Source organism: Panthera leo, chromosome D1, assembly GCF_018350215.1.
Source record: "Panthera leo isolate Ple1 chromosome D1, P.leo_Ple1_pat1.1, whole genome shotgun sequence".
Taxonomy (NCBI): domain Eukaryota; kingdom Metazoa; phylum Chordata; class Mammalia; order Carnivora; family Felidae; genus Panthera; species Panthera leo.
Window position 1 is genome coordinate 43,680,870 of NC_056688.1, and position 26,899 is coordinate 43,707,768.

Consider the following 26,899-nt stretch of genomic DNA (forward strand, 5'->3'; position numbering starts at 1 on the left):
AATTTTGAGATAGCTGTAGATTCACATAAAAATGTTAAAAAATAATGAGAAATTTCATGTGCCCTTTATTCAATTTCCCCCAATGGTATCACCTTGAAAACCTATAACATAATATTATAGCCAAGATATTGTCCTTGTAAAAGTCCAGATATAAGACACTTACATATTAAACTAGCCTCACATGAGGGATGTTGGGCTGTTGTTTTCTTTCTTTCCCTTTTTTTTAAATGATATTTTCCTGTCAGATTTATGTTATTGATTGATTTCTAGTTTGATTCTATTTTCATAAAAGAACATAATCTGTATGATTTCAATTCTTTTAAATCTATCAAGGTCTGTTTTATGGTCTAGGATGTGGTTCATCTTAGTATATATTTTCTGGGCACTCAAAAAGAATGTTTATTCTTTTGTTGTTGTGCGAAGTGTTCTATAAATGTCAATTGGATCTTTTTGGTTAATGATGATGTGAGATCTTCTATATCCTTGTAGGTATTCTGTCAAGCCTTATCAATTTTTACAAAAGGGGTATTAAATTCTCCAACTATATAATTGTGGATTTGTATGTTTTTCCTTTCAGTTTTATCAACTTTGCTTCACATATTTTGGAGCTCCGTTGTTTGGTGCATACATATTTAAGATTGCTGTGTCTTCTTGGTAGAATGACTCATTTATCATTATATGATGTTCCTCTCTGTCATCTCAGTGTTAACTATCTACTAATGGTCTTTTCTCATTCAAGCATGAAAGTTTCTTGGTGTGATGAGCGATTTGTGTTTGAAACCTAAACATTTTGGGTATTATGTTTTGAGACTCTTATCTTATTAAATCTTCTGTTTTAACTGGCTTTCTTTGCTTCAGCTCCAACAAGGGAAAGGGAAACAAATATTGCCTCGTAACTGCTAGGTGGGGATAGAAGTCCAGGTTATCCATTTGACCTGCTTTCCATGAAGCCTCTATACTTTCTGGCTTTGAAAAGTAGGAATGCCTCATTACTGCTCCCCACCTGGCCTCCACTCATAACACAGATTAAATGGCCTCAATGTCACTGGGTAGTAGTGGAGGCCCTGCCTCACCATAGGTCTCTTTTGACACCAGTCCAACAGAGAAGGAGAGTCGCCTTTTTACTGCCAGGTGGGTATGGAAATGCAGGTTCTCTGCATCACCTTCACGTAAGATAGGGGGAGTGGTTCCTCACTTCGTGGTTGGGATGGAAATCTCTCTCTTTTTTTTTTTTTAATTTAAATTCAAGTTAGTTAACATGCAGTGTAGTCTTGGCTTTAGGAGTAGAACCCAGTGATTCATCTCTTACATATGACACCCAGTACTCCTCCCAACAAGTTACCTGTTTAATGCCCATCACCCATTTAGTCCATCCCCCCACCCACCTCCCATCCAGCAACCCTCAGTTTGTTCTCTGTATTTAACAGTCTCTTATGGTTTGCTACCCTCTCTGTTTTTAACTTATTTTTCCTTCCCTTCCCCTATTATCATCTGTTAAGTTTCTCAAATTCCACATATGAATGAAATCATATGATATCTGTCTTTCTCCAACTGACTTATCTCACTTAGCATAATACACTCTATTACATCCACATTGTTGCAAATGGCGAGATTTCTTTTTCATCACTGAGTAGTATTCCATTATATATATATTATGTATATATATATACATGTATACGTGTATATGTATATATATACACATATGTATATATGTATATGTGTATATGTATACATGTATATATATATGTATATATATGCATATATATACATACACACACACACACACACACACAGCACATCTTCTTTATCCATTAATCAGTCAATGGACATTTGGGTTCTTTCCATACTTTGGCTATTGATAGTGCTGCTATAAACATTGGGGCGCATGTACCCCTTCAAATTAGCATTTTTGTATCCTCTGGATAAATTTCTAGTAGTGCAATGCTGGGTCATAGGGTAGTTCTATTTTTAATTTTTGAGGAACCTCCATAATGTTTTTCCAGAGCGGTTGCATCAGTTTGCATTCCCACCAACACCACAGAAATACAAACAATTATAAGAATATACTATGAAAAATTATATGCCAACAAACCGGACAATCTGGAGGAAATGGACAAATTCCTAGACACCCACACACTACCAAAACTCAAATAGGAAGAAATAGAAAATTTGAACAGGCCCACAACCAACAAAGACATTGAATCTGTTACTAAAAATCTCCTAACAGATAAGAGTTCTGGGCCAGATGGCTTCCCAGGGAAATTCTACCAGACTTCTAAGAAAGAGTTAATACTCATTCTCCTCAAACTTTTCCAAAAAATAGAAATGGTAGGAAAGCTTTCAAACCCATTCTATGAATCCAGCATTACCTTGATTCCAAAGCCAAAGACCCCACTAAAAACAAGAATTACAGGTCAATATCCCTGATGAAACTGAATGAAAAAATTCTCAACAAGATACTAAAAAATCAAATTCAACAGTACATTGAAAGAATATACTAACAAATCAAATTCAGCAGTACATTAAAATAATTTTTCACCATTATCAAGTGGGATTTATTCTTCTTACTCAGACTTCTCTGACACCATGCAGCCAGGAGATTGGGACACAGTACTAATCTGATAATGATGGAGGTCTAGTCGCCCCAACCAGCCTTTCTTTCTTCTCTCTCTCTCTCTCTCTCTTCCTCTCTCTCCCTCTCCCTCTCTCTCTTTCTATTTCATTTTGTTAAATTTTCTTTCTTGCTGTTTAAATGGAGTATACTGATTATTGCCTAAAAGTTTTCTGCCCTATTCCTTGACTTTTGGCTACAAAGAGCAAGTTTTTGTTGCTTTTTAGTTTGTTTTTGTCTTTGTCTAAACCTCTTGCTATTTTCAGGCTTCTTCAGCAATAGATCTTGGATATATGAGGTGAAAAGAAAGCACAAGGGACTCAGTAACATGGTCAAGAGGTCCCAGGGTCTCTAGCTAGTCTGCCTTATCTTCACCATTCATATTATTCTGTTTTATATACATATACAGAGATTTAAGTTGTACTTAGAGAGAAGAATAGAGAAATGTATATCTACTCCACTTTCCCATAAGTGGAAGTCTATGTACTTTTTTTTGTTTATTGACTGTCATTCTTCTGTATTTTTGGCCATCTAAAAAATCCATTGTTTTTGCACAAAGATTTCTTCTAACATACCCACTCAGAGTGGAGTGACTAGTGTTGGACCAGATAACAGAAGCAGGATTGGGAGTGTACCTCCCAATCAGTGACCAAAGTTCTGCTATGTCTTTGGTAAACTAGAGAAGCCAGAATGGGACATACATATGTCATACTTCTGCTACAGTCTGAAGTATGATAATTATCTAAGAGGAGAAGCACTTGTGCCATTGTTTGTGTTGAGAACTGAAATAACCATGCTTTTTAGGGAATCCATTTCTACTGGAATGTACAATTGTGAAACAAACTATGGTTATTCAGACTTAAGCATTTGGCAGACATTTTCTTGATATTGAACTAAATAAGTATGTCACTTAAAAGAAAACAACTTCTGATATTTTTTGCCAATGATACAATTTGAGCTTTCAAGCAAAAATAGAATTTTGAAAATTTTGATTCCATCACTATAAGCTCGAGAGCTTCTGAATACTTTAAGACATTTCTGATGAGATTATTGGTGGTACTAATGAATGTGATTTTTTTGATATTATGTAATGAGATATTTGAAAATTTGACAGATCTACAGGTCTCAGCGAACCAATATTTTGAAAATGACCTATGATTGATATTACAAAATAAATAGGGTGAAAAATCCACTCACGATGTAAGAGAGATTTGAGTAGAATGTAACGTAACAAGTACAAAAACTTCATTTATATGGTTTCCGATTTGACAGCGCAACTCAGCTTTTAAGAAATTACCACTTGTTGAGTTTTAGTATACAAAAATAGATCTGCAATTATCAGAAAATGTTTTTAAAAATACTTCTCCTTATTCTAATTTTATATCTGTGTGAGGCTGAGTTTTCTTCATTTTACAACTAAACTCCATGTGATACTACTGTTGAGTATAGAAATAGACATATAATCCAGATGTCTTTTTTTCACAAAAATATAAAGCAATGCCATGTTACTTTCTATTTTTATAAAATATATTTAATTATGTTACTTATATGAATGTAATGAGTAAAAAATTTTGTTATTTTAATGAATAAATAAATGTTTTCAAATATTTCTTAGTCTTAGTTTTAAAAATGGTAAGTAGAAATAAATATAACCCACATTAACAAAATCTTATTGGAATTCTCCATATTTTGTATGAGTTGTAAATAGATACTGCAGCCAAAATATTTTAGATAGCAAAGCAGTCCTACGTGAGACATAGTTACTTTGTCTTTGGTATGTTGAAGTCTCTCAACTCATATTTGTTAGATAAATAAAGGTATAAAAATAGAATACACCTAGAAAAGGTGAATTATTATTTTGCTCCTTAAAGATCTTCTGGGACCTTAAATGGAAAATAAGATTATCCTTTAGCAAACAGCCATTTTCTCCAGCAGTGAATCCAAATGATGAAAAAATAAATAAAATCTCTCTATTATGAATAAATACATTTAATGAAGACTAATAACCTTGCTAAATTATAAGGGAAGTTGGGATAACTATTTAAGATTACAAATATGGGAGTAGGGAAAAGGAAACATTTCCTATGTATATAGTAGAAGCTAGATGTGTGTACATTCTCACAGTAGCCTAAATAGGTAATTATTAAATACACTTTTAAAACAAGGAAGAAGATGCTAGTAATATTAAAACTGATACTAAAACGTATTGCCATATTCTTTCAAAATCAGTGTCTCAATCTACTTTATAGGGCCCTGCCCCAATCTGGGAAATTCTTCTCTCTCTTTCTCCACTGTAGCTTTCCAATGGCGTTTGCCAGTACATAATACCAGCACCTCTTAATTCATAGCAAAGATGACACATGCCTTAAATAAATTACTTTACTTTCTCAATATTCACATTTGACAAGGACAATTTGCATTCCAGTACAACTAGTTGGAGGGAGTAGAAACAGAAGAATCATTCAAAACTATATAAATATATAGGGGCCAAAATGCTAATTTTTTTTTTCGTTTCTTTTCTTTTCTTTTCTTTCTTTTTTTTTTTTACAGAGAGATCTCTGAGATTATCACAGTTGTTGCTAAAAGTTTACTGAGCATCAAGCAATAATATCCCCAAACTCTAAATTATTCTGTTTTTAAGGTTTTGTTTCCTGAAAAAAATAAAATAAAATAAAACTATGAGTTTCTACTACCCAAATGTCTGAACAATGTCATTAAGCCTAAAGAAATCTATGTCCACAAAATTTAAAATGCCCCCTAATATTCAAAAAGTCAGTTTCTAATAAGTGATCACTGCATCCTGGTTAGAGAGTTTCTAATGGCCAGATAAAATGCTTTGGAAAACAAGGCACTGATAAAGAATTTAACAGGCATTTCATATATAGGGATTATGCTTGACTTGTTTTTTGTGAACCTAGTACACAAGTATTAACTCTTCCCTGAGCATGACTTCTGCCTTGGATCTCTTAAAACGTATGTATATAGCAGTCCCTTATTTTATTTCAGGCTTTTTAAAAGGTAATGTTATATCCTGGTTAAAGAAGCACATTCAAAGCAAACCCACTTGGAAAGTTATACACAGGATACTTGTCTGAATTTCCTACATTTATTAGAACGGTCCTATTTTCCTTGCAAACTTGAGGTGAGGAGAAAAGAGGCTATCCTTTGAGCCAAATGAGTTGAATCAGTTCATTCAACTGGAAGGAGACACATTGATTCCTAAACTCACTGGAATAACTACTTAAAATAATGCTTTAATCAGTGAATAATAAACATCAGAGGGCTGTTGTGAGGATTAAATCATCTAACATGTGAGAAATGAGATTGTCTGGCACACAGAGATTTTTTAATGGTATTATTATGATCAGGAATATTGCCTAATCAGAATACCAACAAGGTTGCCAAGGTGGTAATTCTGGGGAATTAAATAATCCAGGCTTGGAAAAGTTTTCTTGGTCTGAGTTCCTTAAAACCTTTCACCTCTGTTCGAAGTCAGTGAACACCAATCTATACCAAGCTCTTCAGCTTTCTGATCCCCCAGAATGGGTAAAGATGTGCCTGAGAGGCCTGGAGCCTTCCTATCACTAGAATGTCCCACTCCACTGAAATGATCTCTTTGGCATTAAGATTTACACAGTCTCAATGGAATTTAGTTGTTGAGTCTGTGTAATCATTTCCGGATGTCCTAATAAAGTCCATTTCTCAAGCAGAGACTGAAAACTAGGTCATTCTCTGAGACTTCAGTGTGACTGGCTGCTGGTCTTTCTCTTCAAATATGCAGTTATAAAACATCATTCAAAATTTCAAAACTTCCATTTTCTTTTATTAAAGCCCAGAGCTTATTTTTTACTTTCTTGAACTGCTGAAGTCCCAGCAAATGAAGAGGTGATATACTTCCCAGGGATGTGTCTGGCAGTCACAAAAAAATAGAAAGGGTTGAAAGGCTGCTGGAAAGGAAAGTTCTGGATAATCACAATAGCATTTATTTTAGAAGAGCCATCATAAGAAGATAAACTATATTTTTTAATGGTGTATAGATTGAGAAGCCAAAACAAGGACTAATTATGAAAAATCAGTGGGAGATGTTTTAGAACCATCCTCAATATGCTGTGCACCTGTCTCACATATGGTTACCAAGAGCTCCTGATACTCTATACTCTAGAGTATAAAAAAGTTGCTCTACTCTAACCAACTCATCTCCATCTCAGTCTCTATACCTGAAAACAAGCCATCACCATCCATCATCCCCCCAACAGCATTCTGCTAAGGCTGCTGGCTTCATACCTTGCTGACATATAGAGAAGATCATGTTAACTTCCTGCTGGCCTCTCCTGACCACATTGTCTATAGCAATGTTTCACAAAACAAGGTATGTAGATGTATTCTTTTTTTTTTTAATTTTTTTTTAACATTTATTTATTTTTGAGACAGAGAGAGACAGAGCATGAACGGGGAGGGGCAGAGAGAGAGGGAGACACAGAATCCGAAGCAGGCTCCAGGCTCTGAGCCATCAGCCCAGAGCCCAACGCGGGGCTCGAACTCACAGACCATGAGATCGTGACCTGAGCTGAAGTCGGATGCTTAACCGACTGAGCCACCCAGGCACCCCGATGTATTCTTAAAGATAGGAACATTATATCATGAGTTTTAAACTTCGGGTTTTCAAATATATCTCTTTTACAGGGAAGCTATAAGAGACATTTACTTGGAACAAACTTTAGTTTCTTAATTTCCCTACGAATCTGTGGGCATATTTTTAGAGGTGTATAAATTTTTTTCCTCCAGAGAAGATTGAGAAACAAAGGTATACATGATGTATTCTAAACCCTTTATACTTCTTATTTCCCATTTCAAAGTTAATATTTTAGCCATATACAACTTCTTATTTTTTTTGGTAACTAATTTCACACTTTCACACCTCTGTTCCACTGCACATGTTGTTCCCTCTGCTGGAAATGCCTTTTCTCTTCTCTTCTTGGTGAATAAGTATTGATATTTCAAGATCTAGGGGTTTTTTTTTTTGTCTTCTAAGGAAATATTTCTGGTTTATCTTTGGTTCCTACCTCACTGCATACTATCATATTGTGTTTTCCCCATGTATTCATATGGCGTTTCCTCATTAGATAGTAACCTCCTTGAGGTCAGAAACTATGTAATTGTCATCTTTGCATGTCTTTGTATGTCCATAATTTACTATAGTACCAGGATCATAGAGGGCTCTTTAAATGGAATAAAACTAGGTTTTTTCCATCAACCTGGAACTTTTTTTCTCCCACATGTGGTAGGTTAGTCCCTGTCTTTGAATTAGCCACATAAGGATATTGTCATAGTGGCATCTCAGCACAGTATGGGATGTTGGAGTGAATACACAGAGAGTTGTCTTTCATCTGTACATTTTTATGATCCTAAGTTGTGCTTAGGGTTGTGAACACAACTTTAAGTTAGAATTATTTCTTGTTCTTGTGCCTTCCTCTCTTTTGGGTAACAGGAGCTGTCCTTTCCCTTGTCCCCTTGTTTTTGGGAATCCCCTGAAAAGGTATTTATCTCAAGAAATGCTATCTCTGGGTCTATATCAACAATATTTTCCCACCTTTCTCCCTCTTTATTTTTCTACTACATCTAGCCCATCATGACCTATTTTCTCAGGAGTCAGTCTATACTTAGTTTCTAAGCTGATTGTCAGAAAAACTAATCAGTGATAACTGAGTTGTCAACAACTAATCCAAGTTTAACATAATTAATTATCGCTGTCATTTTTTGAAGAAATATCATAAGTTCCTTACATGTATTTTATCATTATCCTTACACAAACCCCATACATTATTATTCATAGCTACATTGTAAAGATGATGAAACTAAAGCCCAGAAGTAAAATAACTTATTCAAAATAGTATGTCTAGGAAGTGGTGGGGTTTGGATCAAATTTCAGTCAGTTTGATTGCTTTTAACCACTTTGCTAAACTGTTGGTTCTCCTTTAGCCCCCAACACACATACCACTGCCAGTTTTGCATTAGCACTATTATGAACCTTGAAGTACAAGACACGATGGGCAGATATTTGGACATGAGAAGATCCTTCTTTGAATCTAATAGTCCATATAGCATGGGGATGAACTTTTTAGCCAAATCTGAAGACTGCCTTTTATAATGCAGACTTATTTGTCTTTGCGTTTTCTAGGAACATGAATCTCTTTTACACAATTCACAAGTGGTACATTTTCAATATTTTTTTTAGCACTTATATCTAGGAAGAAAGCTGAGGTAACATAAACTACTTCAGTAGTTGAAAACACAACAGTTCCTCCATCCCAGGACTGGCTGCAAGAATTTGTTCAATGGGATGGAAATTACACACATCTCAAAAAGCTAATAATAATCAAAGGGCAGCAATAACTATGGGGTTCAATAAAAACCAACAATTCCATTCCACCTGTGTTTACTGACAGAGCAGAATGCAGTAGTTGTCTTTGCTCCTGCTTCTCCAGTCCTGTTCTCCTCACAGCCATACTCACTTGAGCTCCAGTCCTGCTCTCCTCACAGCTATACTCACTTGAGCACTCCTTGCAAGCCCAGACATCCCACATCCTTCCCTATCCTGGTTTCAAAATGTGTCCAGTGAGCAAAACTTACTCCCAGATCTTTGTTTCTTATATCCTTGCCCACTGAAAGTAACCATTGTTTCTAAAGAAATATGACTGATTCTAAGCCTGAGGGAGTATGGTACAAGATGATTCTAGAATACATTTCTATACCAGAAAGAAAGAAAATGCCAAAAACAATAGTGGGGATGTGAAACAGAGGCATAAGAGCCAGCTTAAGGCGTGCCCATGGGTGAAATCTGGGACCATTTGAGCATAGAGATAATTATGCACCTTGATTAATTATATATTATTGAAAACAAATTGAAAGTCTTTACTTCATACCATAGATATATTGATATCAGTATACAGTTGATAGATAGGAAGGAAAAGGAAGGAGGAAGGAGGAAGGAAAGAAGGAAGGGAAGAAGGGAGGAAAAAAGGGTGGCTCTTGCTAACAGTAGAATCCTAAGTGCTGACTAATAAATGTAAAGGGAGTGCTGAAGATGGAAAGTCATCATTTTGTAACCATCAATGGAGGGTAACTTCAGGAGAAAGCAGAATATTTGCATTATATTAAAAATGTCCCCATGTAGTCAATTTATTATATTGAAAGAGAAAAATTAGTAATTATAGAGTGGAGAAATTGGACCACACCTGGAGCAGATGATCAAATTAATATCACCATTGTGAGACAGATGGTTGCCCTGTGCCTCCAGATGTGACACCCTCTTAGAAAGATGCAAAGTCACCTTTGTAGAATTCTGGATAATAATGTATTTCCTGGATCCAATCATGAGGAAATATAAGACAAACTCAAAACAAGGAAATTTTATTTAAAAATGGAGGAAGGGACTGCATTCCCCCCAAATGTCAGTCTTATTTAAAAAATCTGTAGAAAATATTTCAAAGTGAAGGCTAAGGAGACATGACAACCTAAATGTTAACTGCCCCTACACTGGATCTTGTTACAGAGAAAAAAATTTTCTGTAAAGGATATTATTAGGCCTATTGGAAAAAAATTGGAAACATTAGATTAGAATAAAGCATTATATAAATGTAGAATTTACTAAAGTTAATAACTGGTCTGTGGCTATGTAAGAGAATATTCCTACTCTATGGAAAAATACACCGACAAATCCAGGGGTAAAGTGTTCTTATTTATACAACTCACCTTCAAGTGGTTGAGATTGGGAGAGAGAGAAAGAAAACAAGATATAATGTAAACAGTAAGTGCATATAAGTATATGTGTGTGTTTTGTACTGTTTTATTGCTGTAATTTTTCTGTAGGCTTAAAATTATTTCTGAATAAAAGTTTAAAGAAAAGAGTAAAAAAAATGTGCCCTTGATCAGGGAACATCTTTGCTGATAGCTCAGATCAACATTTTCTAAGATTTCCCCACTGGTATGTTGGCAACATACAATGTGGATAAATAACTAAGTGGTAGGTTATGCAATTTGAAGTGCCTTAGGTTTTATTTTTGTACTCAGTTATCAACTTATCAAACACCTATTATGTGCCAGATAACGTGCTGTGATATGCTTTTTTTTCTCCTCCTCAAGAAAGCATACTAGACTAGATGTGAAAGAGAATAAAATACTGCAAAAAATAAAATAATTCACAACCATAATTTATTAATAGCAGTAAATTCTTTGTGTAAACCTGATGTTCTGCACTTACCTCTGTGCATTAGAAACTCATTTAGAAGCCACTATCTGAGTTGACACAGCTCAAGCCACTTTCTTTTTCAGACTTGAGACCCAGAAAAGTTTCACTCCCCTACCTTATTTCTGGGACCAGCCCATGTTCCTTAGTGACAAAGTTCCATGCTTTCTCACTGCTAGGAAATCTGCCTGAAAAATGTATAAAGTACCTCTGTTCCGTTAAGGATGCAGCCTGACTATGCAGTGTCATTAAGACAGAATTTGTAGTTTTGATTTGTATTTCCCTGATGATGAGCGATGTTGAGCATTTTTTCACGGGTTGGTTGGCCATCTGGATGTCTTCTTTGGAGAAGTGTCTATTCATGTCTTTTTCCCATTTCTTCAGTAGATTATTTGTTTTTTGGGTGTTGAGTTTGATAAATTCTTTATAAATTTTGGATACTAACCCTTTATCTGATATGTCATTTGCAAATATCTTCTCCCATTCCATCAGTTGCCTTTCATCATCAGGGAAATACAAATCAAAACCACAATGAGATACCACCTCACACCTGTCAGAATGACTAACATTAACAACTCCGGTAACAACAGATGTTGTCAAGGATGCGGAGAAAGAGGATCTCTTTTGCACTGCTTGATGGGAATGGAAACTGGTTCAGCCACTCTGGAAAACAGTAGGGAGGTTCCTCAAAAAATTAAAAATAGAACTACTCTGCGATCCAGCAGTTGCACTACTAAGTATTTATCCAAGGGATACAGGTTGCTGTTTCGAAGGGGCACAAGCACCCCAGTGTTTATAGCAACACTATCAACAATAGCCAAAGTATGGAAAGAGTCCAAATGTCCATCGATGAATGAATGGTTAAAGAAGATGTGGTAATATATATACAATGGAGTATAACTCAGCAATCAAAAAGAATGAAATCTTGCCATTTACAACAATGTGGATGGAATTAGAGGGTATTATGCTAAGCAAAATCAGTCAGTCAGAGAAAGACAAATAGATGACTTCACTCATATGAGGACTGTAAGATACAGAACAGATGAATATAAGGGAAGGGAAGCAAAAATAATATAAAAGCAGGGAGGGAGATGAAACATAAGAGACTCTTCAATATGGAAAATAAACAGAGGGTTACTGGAAGGGTTGTGGGGGGACGGGCTAAATGGGTAAGGGGCATTAAGGAATCTATGCCTGAAATTATTGTTGCACTATATGCTAACTAACTTGGATGTAAATTTAAAAAAGAAAAAAGAAAAAAAAAATGTAGTCCTGTTGTTAACCTCTGGCAAAGTCCAATGGGACACCCAATCCTCCCAAATGGTGACTGCCAACTTGTGTGTGAACCTTTGTCCCTTGTGTGTACCCCTTTGTCCCAGCATATAGTCTCTTTGACACCTTGAAACCATGCACTGCCTTCTTATATTATTGAAGGTACAGCTTGATATGTTTATGGCTCACCCTCAAGAAACTCTCAATCCACTCTGGGTCATCAGAATACAATGGAAAGGACTCAGATCTTGGCACTTGACAATTTTCAGAACAGGTTTAGCTCTGTCACTTAATGAATGAGTGGTTATAGCCAAGTCATATAAAATCTCTAGTCCCATTTCCTCTCTTTAAACTAGAAATAATGGTGCTATCTTCCTCAGAGGATGGTTGTAAGAAGTGAGATAGTGCTATACAAAATGTTTGACATGGTGCCTTGCAAATAGTGATTAGAAGGAAAATGTTAATCATTAATATTACTTTCGGAAGATAAACATAATTTTTATTTTAATGGCTAGAAGGAGAATTCCTCTTTAGGGTGATATACTTCTTGTTTAAATTGCTTCTTGGGGAGAGCAAGGCCCTGAGGTTGTGGATTAGAAGGAAACAGGGATATGAAAGACACAGTAAAATTATTCTGTATAGTTGAGCAACAGAAGTTGGATAAAACAACCATTACAATGACAAGAAAATAAGACAAAAAGGTTAAGACAAGGGACGCCTGGGTGGATTAGTAGGTTAAGCACCCGACTCTTGATTTCAGCTCAGTTCATGATCTCAGGATTGTGAGATCGAACCCTATGTTGGGCTTTACACTGAGTATGGTGCCTGCTTAAGATTCTCCCTCTCCATCTCTCTCTCTGTGCCCCTCCCCCACTTATTCTCCTTATCTCTCTCTCTCTCTCTCTCTCTCTCTCAAAAAAATAACTTAAAAAAAGTTAAAAGTAAAGAAAGGAGAGGAAGATTTATTTACATGGTAGTGTGCCAAAGAGTTTTTTAAGAGGTGGACTGTTTAATGTTGAGTTGTCAACATTGCTACAAGTTGGCCACCTGTCTTCCCAAAACTCCTATTAAATCTATGACTTAAGTGAATGTTCCTGGCTGGTTAGTTGGTTTTTGTTTGTTTTTTATAGTTTGTTTCCATAATGCATATTGAAGTGAAAAAAGTGGGTTTCATGACTGGGACAGCATTGAGCAGAGAGGAATGAAAAAGTGCTGAAGGAAAGAGCAAGCAAGACTGAGAACTTTGTAGGAAAAGGACCTAGAAGAACCTCTGAGAAGGAATCTCTGACAAAGTACAAAAATTTTAAGGGGTAGTGGGATGGCGACTTAACCTGACATATAGGTTTTATCCTTATTAGAGGTAAGAGAATGGACTTGCCTCAACGAGCCTCATTCCCAAAGTATTTTAAAGTAGATAAAATACTAAGACTTGCAAAATATGATAGATCCACAGTCTTTTATCTATAATTCCAAAATACAAAATGGTCTGACAATGTTTCGTTTAGCACCAATACTCTGTTAGTGAAGAAACTTGACCTTAGTCACCCTGAGGCTGCCAACCATCTTTCTTTATTGCCATGGTGGGTGTATTCTTACATCTCGCTGAAGAGTTATATGTGTTGGATTATGGTGTGCTGCTCAGACTCTGTGAGGATTATTGGCCACATAGGCAATATGCCAATTTCCTTAGTCAGAAAATTCTGCCTTCTTAAACATATCTGGGACCAGGGTTTTGGATAAGAGATTCTAAACATGATTCAGAAAAACAGAAGAAATTTTAAATGAGTGATAAAAGGGAGTTACCTTCCAGTGTATTCCTAAAGCTGAAATTGGCAGCTTTATCCATGGAATCTGATTCGTATTGTGTCAGACTTAGGCAAAATTCCACATCAGCAGAGGAGGGGAGCCTCGGGGTCCTGGCTTTATCGTGGTTTCCGGGATTGCGCAGTAATGGCCCCTCTGGAGTTCCATCACATAAAGCCTGATGGCTATTGTACTCCTCCAATCGGGTACAGATGATCTACACAAAAACCTTTATGTTAAAGGAGTTGTGGCTAGAGATTATCATCAAGAGGTTCATATTTTTAAGTAAACTGTTGACAGGCATCTGGGTGGCTCAGTCACTTAAGCGTCTGACTTCAGCTCAGGTCATGATCTCGCAGTTTTTGGCTTCGAGCCCCTCATAGGGCTCTGTGCTGACATCTCAGAGTCTGGACCCTGCTTTAGATTCTGTGTCTCCCTCTCTCTCTGCCCCTCCACTGCCCACACTGTGTGTGTGTCTCTCTCTCAAAAATAAATAAACATTAAAAAAATTAAACTGTTGAAGGAAGCAGCCCATCTGAGGGTTGCAGGGCAGCGTAAGCAGTAAAAGTTAAAATCTAGAACAGACTTCTAGTCTTGCATCTAATTAAGAAAAATGAGTCAAATTTCCTATGTCTCATCTATAAAATGGGGATACTAATAACTACTGCATATAATTTTGTCAAATATTTATTTGATGAGAAAATTATTTTGACAAACATCTGTTAACATCCATTGTGTGACTTTGCCAGTTGTGTGCCCATGAAGCTAGCCCTGGTACTGAGTCACATCTGTGCTATCACTTGTTTTCTCTGTTTATATGTCTTCTCTTTTGGCTCTAACAAGTTTCATGGCTTACATGGCAAATACATGATAAGAACTCCCTATTTCTTATCTCTGCTTCAAAACCACTACTCTGAACTCTGAACTTTGTTTATCCATCTTGGACTTTTTATTTCAGTGTTATCTCACACATATCTCAAATGGAACATTTAAAATCCAAAAATTTGTTCCTCTCTCTACGTTTCTTATCACACCAACCATCCTGCTGCTCAAACCAGAAGCCCATGAATCATAATTTTTAACCTGGAGAGTAACTGGTGAGTTTTCATTTGTATTTTATTCTCTTATGTCTTTCACATTGAGATCATTAACCAATTGTTTCAATTCTACCTCTAGACTATAGCTTGAATATGGGAATTGCTCTTCAATTTGCTTACAAATTGTGTGATCTGACTGCCAAAGTCAGATTGGCTACCCTTCTCTGGGCATTACTTGGGCTTCTCCATGCTGTGACTTTGTTCATGCCTAAGCACACTCACTCCTTGCCATGGGTCTGGTGTCTGACCTCATCCTCAAGGCTGAGGCAATATTACAGAAAAAACAGACATGAGGCACCTGGGTGGCTCAGTCAGTTAAGCGTCCAATTCCTGATTTTGGCTCAGGTCATCATCTCATGGTTAGTGAGTTTGAGCCCCACATAGGGCTCTGCATTGACAGTGCGGAGCTTGCTTGGGATTCTCTCTCTTTCTCTCTCTCTTTCTCTCCCTCTCTCTGTCCCTCCCCTGCTCATGCTTTCTCTCTCTCTCTCTCAACATAAATAAAACTTCAAAAAGAAAAAAGAAAAAAGACACTGTCAACCCTGACTTCAAAAGAATTCAAAAGAATCTGATTCTTGGGGCTCCTGGGTGGCTCAGTTGGTTAAGTGTCTGACTTCGGCTCAGGTCATGATCTCATGGTTTGTGATTGTGAGTTTGAGCCCCACTTCGGGCTTTGTGCTGACAGCTCAGAGCCTGGAGCCTGCTTCTAATTCTGTGTCTCCCTCTCTCTCTGCCCCTCCTCCACTTGTGCTCTGTCTCTATAAAAAATAAATAAATGTAAAAAAATAAAATAAAAGAATCTGACTCTAAATATGAAGAATTTTTATGAATCCTTCATTGAATTATTTTGTGTATAGTTTCATTTATATCTAGGCAGAAAAATAAGCTATGATAAAAAATAATTCACTAAATAAGTTAAAAGGTGCTCTTTCAGTATAAATGTAAAATAAAAATTCTAAATGATTAAAAATATCACATCATAATTTAATAGGCATTTATTTTTTTGTCTCAATACTATATAAATTATTCATCTTAAAATCATTGATGCCTTAGATTTGGTGAGAGCATGAACTAAATAGCAAGATATCAATCCTAATTCAAAACAAACATGAAGGAGAAACCACCCTGCCATCACTGATGGTTCATAACAAGCACATCCTTCCACAGGATGCCTGTGCCCACTGAGTAGGTAAGATTATTTGCCAAATTTAGACTCCATTTACTTTACACTCCCTTAATAAACAATATCATCTCCTTTAGAAAATGTGATCTCCACGAGGACAACTTTATTATTGTTGTCGTTATTATGAATCACACAACCTAGAACAGAGGCTCAATAAATTTGATGGATGAATAAACAAATCAATGGATGAACCAATGAATCTTCAACTATACACGTTAAACACCCTTTTACCCTCGTTCTGTTGATACCGACCTCTGCCCTAGAAGATATTTTTTTAAATATATCATTTTTATTAAGTGTGTATTTGGCCCTATTATGTTCCACACCATGAGGAAGGCATCTCTGTGTACATTTTTAAAACTTCACACAACTACTTCATAGATTTATATGATTTTATCCCTACTTTAATGATGAGGAAGCTGAGTCTAAGTGTGGGAGAGTACAAAAGTATCATCTAAAATCCTGTCTTATGGGGCACCTGGGTGGCTCAGACAGCTGGGTGACCAACTCTCGATTTTGGCTTAGGGCCTGTAGTCTCTTGGTTTGTGAGACTGAGCCCTGTGAAGCCTGATGCAGGCAATATTTTAGAAGTGAAAAGCCTTCCTGGTCACTTGTTTGCACCACAGTTAAAAATAATCAAGACAGGGGCGCCTGGGTGGCTCAGTCGGTTGAGCATCCGAGTTCGGCTCAGGTCATGATCTCGCGGTCCGTGAGTTCGAGCCCCGCGTCGGGCTCTGTGCTGACAGCTCAGAGCCCGGAGCCTCCTTCGGATTCTGTGTCTTCCTCTCTCTCTGCCCCTCCCCTGCTCATGCTCTGTCTCTCTCTCTCTCTCTCTCAAAAAAATAAACATTAAAAAAATTAAAAAAAAAAATAATCAAGACAGTCAGTCTCCTGCTCCAGTGAGCTTGCAATCTATAGAAACATAAAGGCAAATTAAACTACCATGAGCTAGAACTGAAGGAGCCATGCCTCCTAGGAATGGCTGCTACTGTGTTAAATAGAGACACTTCGAAAAGCTTTTAATTTTTGGTTACTAAGACATCACTTATGAATTGAAGCGTTATATGTTGGAAAATAATTGGACTCCAAAGTTAGGTAGGTAGGGGCTTCAGTTCTGGCTCTGCTGCTTACTAGCAATGTGTCAATGAGCATGTTATTTAGACTTGCTAATTTTCTCAACTGTAACATGAAATCATACTAAATGTAACAGGAAATAAAAATATATAACATATTAACGTATAATTCATATATATTATATTAATAATGGAATAAAATAATAATAGGAAGCAGCAGTTTTTTTTACCCAGAAAATGTCAGCTTCTGGTTTTCCTCACACTTTACAACATTCCTCAATCCTTTTATCCACGCATAATTGAGAAATAGATCTGTTGGGTAACTTGTCTAAGGTCTTATGATATTTAAAGCCAGAGCTAGAACATTAATCCACAGTCTGGATTCCAAATTTATATATCCACTACATTTATTACTGCCTGTAAGTGGCTTAGGAGTGGTTGACTAAAGCTAACTTAACTTTTGCATTGATTATAATATATTGCATTCCTTTATAATGTTGATTAGACATCACGGCAGGTACATAAACAAAATCATATACATCCATGTTTGAATAATAAACCATCTCAAGATATTTTCAAAAGATCCTACTGCCTCAAAGACTCCTACAGCTGACTCGTTTAAATTAGAGAGGTTTGAATGGAACTATTTTTGCTGAAATGCCAACTGTCAAGTGACTAAGTGCTCAGATGACTGGATGTATTAGTAACGAGGAGGAAATCTACCCTGGTTCCAGAAATAATTTGAAAAACTTAATCCCAAATTATCATCTTTATATTTGATACAGGAGGAGAGGCAGGGAGGAGAAACTTAGCACAATGGTTAGGATCATGGAGATTATAGTCAGACATGCTTTCCAATATTGACTATTATTAGCTACATGACCTTGTGCAAATTACTTAAGCTCTCTTGAGTATTACGGTTTTTCATATGCACATGGGGATTATTACAACTTTTTAGGAAGGATCAAATAATTTAACATATGCAAAGCACTAAGTATACAGTTTCAGGTATAGAGTGTTTAATGACAGCTCTTATATTATTATTGAATACAAGACCATTGGGTAGGCCCCAAATTGTTTTTAACTGTGGTTCTATAACACTTACTGAATATTCATTGTTGTAATAACTAACATGGATATATCATATAAATATATAATAATAATTACCACACGTGGAACTCAAAGAATATGTCAGATACTAAACCAGTCATTTTACATGAACAGATTCCACTGAATCCCTCTACAATAATGCTTTATGATATATTATTCTTTTTTTTTTTTTTTTGAGAGAGAGAGGTCATAAGTGACCAAAGGGAAAAGAGAGAGAGAGAGAGAGAGAGAGGGAGACAGAGAATCCCACAAGGGGCAGAGAAAGAGAAGCGGGGCTCACCCGAAGCAGGGCTTGAGCTCATGAACTGTGAGATCATGACCTGAGTTGAAGTCCGATGCTTAACTGACTGAGCCACCCAGTCGCCCCAAGATATATTATTCTAATTTTAAAGAAAAAAGGGTCCTAGAATAATTAAGTAACTTGTCCGTGATCTTGTAGCTGAGATACAAAAGTAACAAAACGCTATTTTGCTTTCTGTTGAGAAAAGCCAATGGTCAAAGACTCTAAATAACTTGCACAACATCATCTAGTAAGTGGCAGAGGCAGAGTCTGATAAGTGGCAGAGATCCTCTGATGAGGAACTTGTTCTTTTTCTATTTCAACACAGGTGATTGGTAGCATATGATGGGGGAAAAAATCAAGTGTCCCAAATCAAATGAAAAAAGAGAGACAGAAAGAACAAACAGAACAAACAGATTAATGGAGGTGAATCTAGATAGTGTTCTCTTAAACTTAAATAAATAGCAATAAACTATCAGTTATTAAAAGCTTTCAGGAGCAAAGATTCTATTAGGGCATTAGAAGTTTATGGGGGTGGGGGGGTGGGAAGAAAGTAAACCATATGACATTCCACAGAATCTTTTCCATAAAGAAAAAAGAGAAGCTGTTATTTCACTGAGCTGTTGCCATGGTTACCTAAAACCCATGACTCTCTGCTGAAATGTGACTTATTTTTTTTTTTCTTCCCACTGTTTCCTTCCATGTGATGTGCTTTTCACCTGATGAGTGAATTCCCTGGCCACATTTCACTCGCATTTATCGTCTAGGAAATATTTGGTTTTTCTCTGTATTTTGATACATCATGACAGTTATTCCTGATCTACCTTTCGTTTTTTATGGCTGGTCTATCTGCTGCTTGCCTAACATTGGATCTAATTGTGTTGAGCACAGGTATTTATACTTTAATGTTATTAAGGAACCCCCCCCATCTCCAAATATATTGGACTGTTTTAGCTGATGACAAACATGCTTCTACATTAAAAGCTCTTGTCATTAAAGAAATAAATGAAAAAAAATACATATACACAAAAGACATAAATTCTGAATATAAGAAAAATACTTTTCTAAAAATACTAACAATAATTAATATATTATTTTATGTAATGGGAAACTCAATCTCACTTAAATAATACTCTGTAACTTGCTTGATCTCCTCTATTGTATGCTCTTTCTTCTTCTTCTTCTTCTTTTTTTTTTTTTGCATGAATTCATATAAACATACATACAGAAGCCCAGGAAGAACTACATAAAATGTTTTATTCTACACTTTGAGTGAATCACTGCTTATTTTGCATTGTTGTGTCCTTGACCTTGATGATCCAGTGCTATAAAGAAGTATGGTCTAAGGTTCTAGAAATCCAGGCATGCAGAGTTTAATTTTTAATCCATGTTATTTTTAGAGCTAACATTTCTATGACTTTTAATTTTGTTCAACATACATTTTTAAAGTCCATTTTATGTATATATCATGGTTCTGCGCTCTGTGGATACAAAAGTAAATTAGAAATGGTCTCTACCTTTGGAGCCGCAGACAGTATGGTAGACAAAGACAGGTTTGAAAACCATTCCATGTACTGTAGAGTTATAGATACTATAATAGAAATCTGTACCAAGTGTAATGTAGCACAAAGGAGTGAGGGTAAATTCTACCTGAGTAAGGGATGTGGATCAGTAAAAATGTAATGGAATATTTCTATCATAACATAAATGAAAAGGACTACAGAATAGCTGCCCCATTTGTCTGTGCAACTCAATTTTAAGGAAGAACAAGTAACTACAAGTCAAATTTTATATCCATAAATTATTGGTTTAATTGATTTCTTCTAGCCTAAATGGCTCCTTATTAACAGGAGAAATAGCATTGGAGTCAGAGTCACCAGGTTTCAATCCTCACCTGTGTGACCTTGTATAAATCATACCTTTTGGGCATCTCTCTGTCCTCCTTTATAAAGTAAGGACACTATGGTACACACCACTGAGTGTCTCTTAGCTCACAGTTAATAAATGCTATGAATTTCTAAAGCCTCTATTTTTATATTGTAAAATATATCTGAAATTGAGGGAAAATGGAGACTTTGCATGAAAGGGGCCATCAGTCTACCTAATTTTGAAGGTCTCCGTGAATTCACTGAATCTGGAAGCTATTTGATTCTCCAAACAAAGTAGTACTTCTTGATTTGAGTGTACAATTCCAGCAAAAACATTTAAACTAGTGATGTGTTTATTACAAAACCTGTTTGTAAAGTGAAATAGATACCAAAACAATTTCAAGATTAATTAAGTCAGTGATTCTCAATGATTGTTGCATATTAGAATCATAAGAGATGGTTTTAGGGGCAGCAGGGTGGCTCAGTTGCTTGAGTCTAACTCTTGATTTTGGCTCACATCATGATCTGAGAATCGTGAGATCAAGCCCCCTATTGGGCTCCACACTGGGCGTGGAGTACACTTAAGATTCTCTCTCTCTCTCTCTCTCTCTCTCTCTCTCCCTCTGCCCCTCTTCCAAGATCTCTCTTTCTAAAATTAAAAATAAGGGCTGCCTGAGTGGTTCAGTCAGTTGAGTGTCTGACTTCAGCTCAGGTCATTATCGCACGGTTCTTGGATTACAGCCCTGCATTGGGCTCTGTGCTGACATCTCGGAGCCCGGAGCCTGCTTCATATTCCAAGCCTCCCTCTCTCTCTGCCCCTTCCCTGCTCATGCTCTGTGTCTGTCTTTCAAAAACTAAAATAAAGTGTTAAATAAAATTAATAATAATAATAATAAAATAAATAAATAAAAAACAAATGAGAGAAGGTTTTAAAAATACAGATGCTTCAACTTCACAGTAGACTACTTGAAGAGGATTTTCCAGCAGAAATTAGGTGGGTGGATCCATGAAATTTATTTAAGCTCCCTAAGTGATTTAGATACTGAGAACTGCATTAAATTGATATAAACAACTGATCTTCATTTTTAAAGGATGGTAACCAGAGAGACTATGAGAAAAAATGGAAATGGTGACTGTCACCTCACACAGTGACACTACTCAACAGTAGGCAGATACAAATGTTCTTGCATTTCCTTTTTTTTTCTAGAAACAGACACATTCTTTTTTTTTTAATGTTTATTTATTTTGAGAGGAAGGGAGCACGAGTTGGGGAGGGGCAGAGTAAGAAGGGGAGAGAGACAGAATCCCAAGCAGGCTCCACACTGTCAGTACAGAGCCTGGTGTAGGACTCCATCTCATGAACCATGAGATCATGACCAGAGATGAAATCAAGAGTCAGACTCTTAATTTTTAATTTAGACCCTTCCTTTTTAATTTAAACTATTATTTGATTGTTTTTCTTCAATGGTCTTTGTTCACTCTATTTCCAAATTTTGTTTTTAACACCAACTACTACACAGCAGTTTAACTATAGAATAATATTGAACCTAATGTAATAATTTCAGTCCAGTGTTTACCCACTAGACCCAAAAAGTTTTATTTAGAAATAAAATTGGCCACACTTATAAAGAAAAAAGGGGAGCGTAAGGACTTTCCACTCAATAATAAATGATTAGGAAAAAAAAGCAAATATATTGCTAGTAATACCAAGTAGCATATATCTCCTATAATAAAATATGAATTAGTATCTATCTATTAAGCTTCGGTGTGGATGTTGTCACATTTTTGGTAATTTAGATAAGACACCAGCCTTTCTGGGTCAAGTGAAACTGTACAGGTAAGGAAAGCATTATAAATGACTAAAAATCCCTATCCTAACTTAGTAGTATTTTAAGCAGTAACAGGATGAGAGTGTTAGATGAAAGTTTTGCATTTTATAGATTAAGGTAGGAGATCCAAAGGCTTATTGAAATAGGTTTTTTTCAGGCTCTTCTTTTTCCAGCCTTTTCTGCAAAAAACACTCATTACTCTTGGTAAATACTTGGCATTAGTCATACCAGGTATTACACCATGACCAATTTTCAATGAGCTTCAATAGACTACATTTGGAAGGTGTGTGAACTTAGTGGGAAGGGGAGGAAGCCATTCATATATCAAGTCTGTAGAGTGCAAGATGTGGATGCCAGATTCTTCCCATCTCATTGAAACATTGGGCTTAATTCCATAAAGCACTGCTAGTCAAAATTCTATATTAGAAATGTTTGGAATAAAGACAGAAAAGCATTCCTTTCACCTTATGGTTTTAAATTATTAAAAGCATATTTTTTGGGTCACATTTTGCTCCTAATCCAGAGTGAAAATTTTAGAACGGGAGAAATAGAAATTAAATTTCAAAATTTTAATTCCTTACCTTGTACCTCTAAAGTTTGAATATATTTAGGAAAAAAAGCAAATTTCTTCTGCAGCCTAACGAAAAAAAATGAAATGAGGTGGAATAAGCCAGATCCTTCAGTTAAAGACATCATAGCAGTCATGTCCTTGGGAATACTATAGGTAATCAGGCAGCCCAGCCTGACCTATCTCTGCTATTTCTTGGCTCTGCAATCTTGTACAAGTTACCTTTATACCTCAGTGTTTCAATCCTTAGACTGGGGAAAGGTTAGTAAAAGTATTAAGTGAGTTACTACACAAAAAGTCTTGCAACGGGGCTTCACACATGCTAAATGAAAATGAACATTTTCATTACGTACCTATTCGGGCCCCAGGGTCTTCATATACTTTTTAAAAAGATTTAATCTAAATAATATTCACCCAGTTTTCCTGATGATAATAATCACCATAGACATTTAGTCAATGATGCCTTCCCAAGAACCGTCTCCTGAAGATTCTGATCAATGGGTCTAAGGGTAAGACCAGGGATTTGTAATTTATACACTGTATGAATTTTATTGTGAAGAAAATTTCAGAAACATTGACCTAGATCATTAACCTGCCTAATCATCTGAACATTCATCCATTCATTCAACAGATAATGAGCCCTTTCCACTTGTGAGGCACCAACCTAGGTACTGAGAGATACAGTGATGAGCCAAATACTATGTATTTATTAGAGCTTAGGAACCTGGTGGAGGATATTAGACAAATAACCACACAAATATCTGTGTAATTACAATCGTGAAGTGTGCTGTAAAGGAAAAATACAAGGTATACTGAGAACTTTTAATAGAGGACCTTTTCTACTCTTGGCAGGAGAGATGCAGAGGAGGGTATATGAAGGCCTGCCTGCAGAAGCAATAGCTGAGGTTTTTTTAATGCTCTGATATTGTATGTCCAGGATGCCTTACCTGCCAAGAGGAGAAGAAGGATGCTGGGCTGAGTAAGTTCGGGTTTGCTGGGTTGCGCCCTCCCATGTACTCATCTGTGCAAATGTCACAGCTTTTAGCATCTCGCCAATCCCAATATGGAATAGTGAAGTTCTCATCCCCGGTCAGCTTCTGGATTTCTTGTTCCCACAGCAACAAGAAGAGTCTGTGCCAAGGCAGGAAACCTGGGGCTTCATGAGCAAAATCAATGTCTTTCCAGATTTCAGACCCTCCAAGCAGTGTGTCCCTTGACACATAGTAATGCATCCAGACGAAGAGGTCATAAACATTGATGTCATTAAACATGGGTGTGGATCCATTATTCATTTGGCCATAGGTGCCTATGGGGATGACATAGTCTGGGCTGGTAGTATGCTTTGCTAAAGTGAGGTAGGCAAGAAATTTGTTCTTCTCTGGGACGCTCAAATCAAAGATGTTTCTTCTCACCAAAAGTCGCTTCTCTGTGCAGTTTGGTCCCCAAAAGCCAAACTTGCAATTTCCACAGTTGAATCCCATGAAGTTGCCAAAGCACTGGCAGGTCTGATTATAAAAGACGGAGGGCCAGGCCTCCCGGTCATCCATCCCCGTGAAGGGGTATTGAGGCCCGAGTGGAGCTTTGGACAGCGTGATGTCCTGACAGGCACCCCTGCCTGAGAGCTGGCCGCAGGGACTGCTGTCACCCGTCCACGCTGGACAGCATTCCTTCTCCATCAGGCTCTTGGAGGAGGCACAGGCTCGAGGGAAATGGCCAGCGGAGGTCCGGAAACTCCACAGCAGGCAGCACAGAGCAGCCAGGAGCATGCTTACCCTCGTCCTCACGGATCTGTTTGAGCTGGTTAATTGAGCCACACACTTCTCTTTCCAGCTACCCCTACAGTGACTATCACATGTTTCGGCTAAGACCTATATAACACCAGTCCCACCTCCAGCATCAAACACTCTCCGTCTTTATCTTAAGCTTTCATCTTCTGAAAACCACATGACTAACTTTTCCCTGGAGTTGGCACGTATCCCACCAGTGGGACAGGCGTATGTTAAAGGGAGAAACACTTTTCACCATTAATAGTTTAACTCATATGGTTATAATAATAGAATAATAATCATGCCTGATCTAAGTAAACCCAGTTGGTTGACTGAAATTAGTGATGATTTGAATTTGAACATGAGAGGTGGTATCAGGAATAGAGCTTCTCTCATTAAGAAAGTTCAGGAAAGGTTAGAGATTATGGGGGCCAAGGTAGTTTCTCAGGGACCATAAATAGGCCACAACATTTGCAGAACTCAGCTCTGCAGAAAGAGATTCTTTTCAGAGCCTAGAGATTTTATTTCATCTCCAGTTATATTGCAGCTTATTTATTTTATACAAAGTATCTGAAGAAAAAAAAATCTTTCTGATTCACCTTCCTTATTATCTGATACAGTTGACTACTTTCTAGTGATCTAGGCATTCATTTCCTAACCATTCCTAAGGATAGGATAGGTGGGTGATCTGCTTTATTGTGGAGACTTCTACTAGCTAATATTCCAAAGGAAACTCTTTTTTTTTTTTTTTAAATGCTGTAGCCATGTTGTTTCACCCATAAGTTCTAGAAATCAGAAATTGTTTTGATATTTAGTCTGCAATATGGTCTTATAAAAGAATTCTCAAGTTAGGGTGTGAATGAATAGGATTAATATATTTAGTCAATAAATATTTACTGGTCCTATAAATTCTTTTTCTGTGTATAGTCAGCTAGATAAACTGAAACACATGGATAAAAATATAATTCTACCACTTATGCCAGTTTTCAAATGAGCAATATAGATAATATGTACATCAGACTTCTAATGGAGGGGACATCTTTGTGAGCCGAGGATACTGAAACAGATTGCATAGTTTTGGATAATAGTATTCCACTTTTACTAAAAGAATGCCCCTTGAATAAAAGCTTAAAGGGTAGGCGTAAGTTGGAAAGACAAATAGAATGGAGATACTACTTCAGGCAGGGGGAGACTCCAGAGGCAGGAGCTGTGTTTCACTGGCCGAGCTGGAGAACTGGACTCAGGAAGGCTCCCCACACTAAAGGAAGTTAAACTTGGGACCAGTCCATCAAGGGGCCTAAAAACTAAGTGGTTTAAACTAAGGTGAACTGAGGAATTATAGGATGAGAGTAGGCAAACCAAAGTTGTTCCTGGATTTCCTTCCTTATCCTGTTCCATACTTGAAGCTGGGTGGTCCCCTTAAACCTACAGAACAACTGAGAACAAGTTAAAGCTCTGAGTAAGGCAGCGGTGTCTGGTCTCAGAGCTATGGGGTTCCAGGGAAGACTATCTATCGCTTTCCTCGTGATGTTATAGGCAGCCTCTGCTTTCTCTCCTTTCTTCTGGTGTTAGTCTCATTTTTTAGAAAAACATCAAGGTGACTCCATACCACTCTCTTGGGACTCAAAGCAGCTTTTTTAGGTGGAAGGAGCAGTGTGTGGGTGAAGAAGAAGAGAAGATAAGTTTCCATGGAAATGTTGCCTCTGGCTGGGATCAGGAAGTCATCACATGATCTCCACAAGGAGGCTTAATCTTTTTTCTTCCTCCTTTCAGACCCACCAAGGGATTAACACAGGGCTTCTTGTCCCTGGGGAGTCTTGGTTCTGTGTTACTTATAACCACATGTGGCCTTTTGTAGTTCTGTTCCATCTACTTGCAGACAGAATTCACTTCTAATGTTCAATTTAATTAAGAATTTTGCTTTACACTTGCCCCCCTATCAGGCTTCCCAGTGAATAACTTATAAAGTCTTCATCACACTGCTGGATTCCTGTGTCTATTTTCCCAGGTCTGTTTTTTATAGCCTTCCAAGCATGCTTAGATGAATGGCAAAAATGTACTTTGTCCTCTTAACTTCTCTTCAGAAAAGTGGTCACTTTAACTTGACAGACCTCTTTATTACTCTCAAATATAGAACACTATCTTCTCCCATCCATATGTTTAACAGTCTTATTGTCAATACAAAATTCTTCCA

The 26,899-nt window shown here is 36.9% G+C and overlaps 1 protein-coding gene across 2 annotated transcripts in view; it reads right to left on the reverse strand.

Moving 5' to 3' along the window:
* TYR (tyrosinase) overlaps window positions 1-24,705 on the reverse strand; it is a 111,686-nt gene extending 86,981 nt beyond the window's left edge. For both annotated transcript variants that reach the window (XM_042905442.1, XM_042905443.1), the window contains exons 1-2: window positions 23,887-24,705; window positions 13,932-14,148 (exon numbers count right to left, since the gene is read on the reverse strand). In XM_042905442.1, the coding sequence (XP_042761376.1) occupies window positions 13,932-14,148; window positions 23,887-24,705 (1,036 nt within the window). The remainder of the gene's footprint in view (window positions 1-13,931; window positions 14,149-23,886) is intronic.
* Window positions 24,706-26,899: the final 2,194 nt, after the last annotated feature.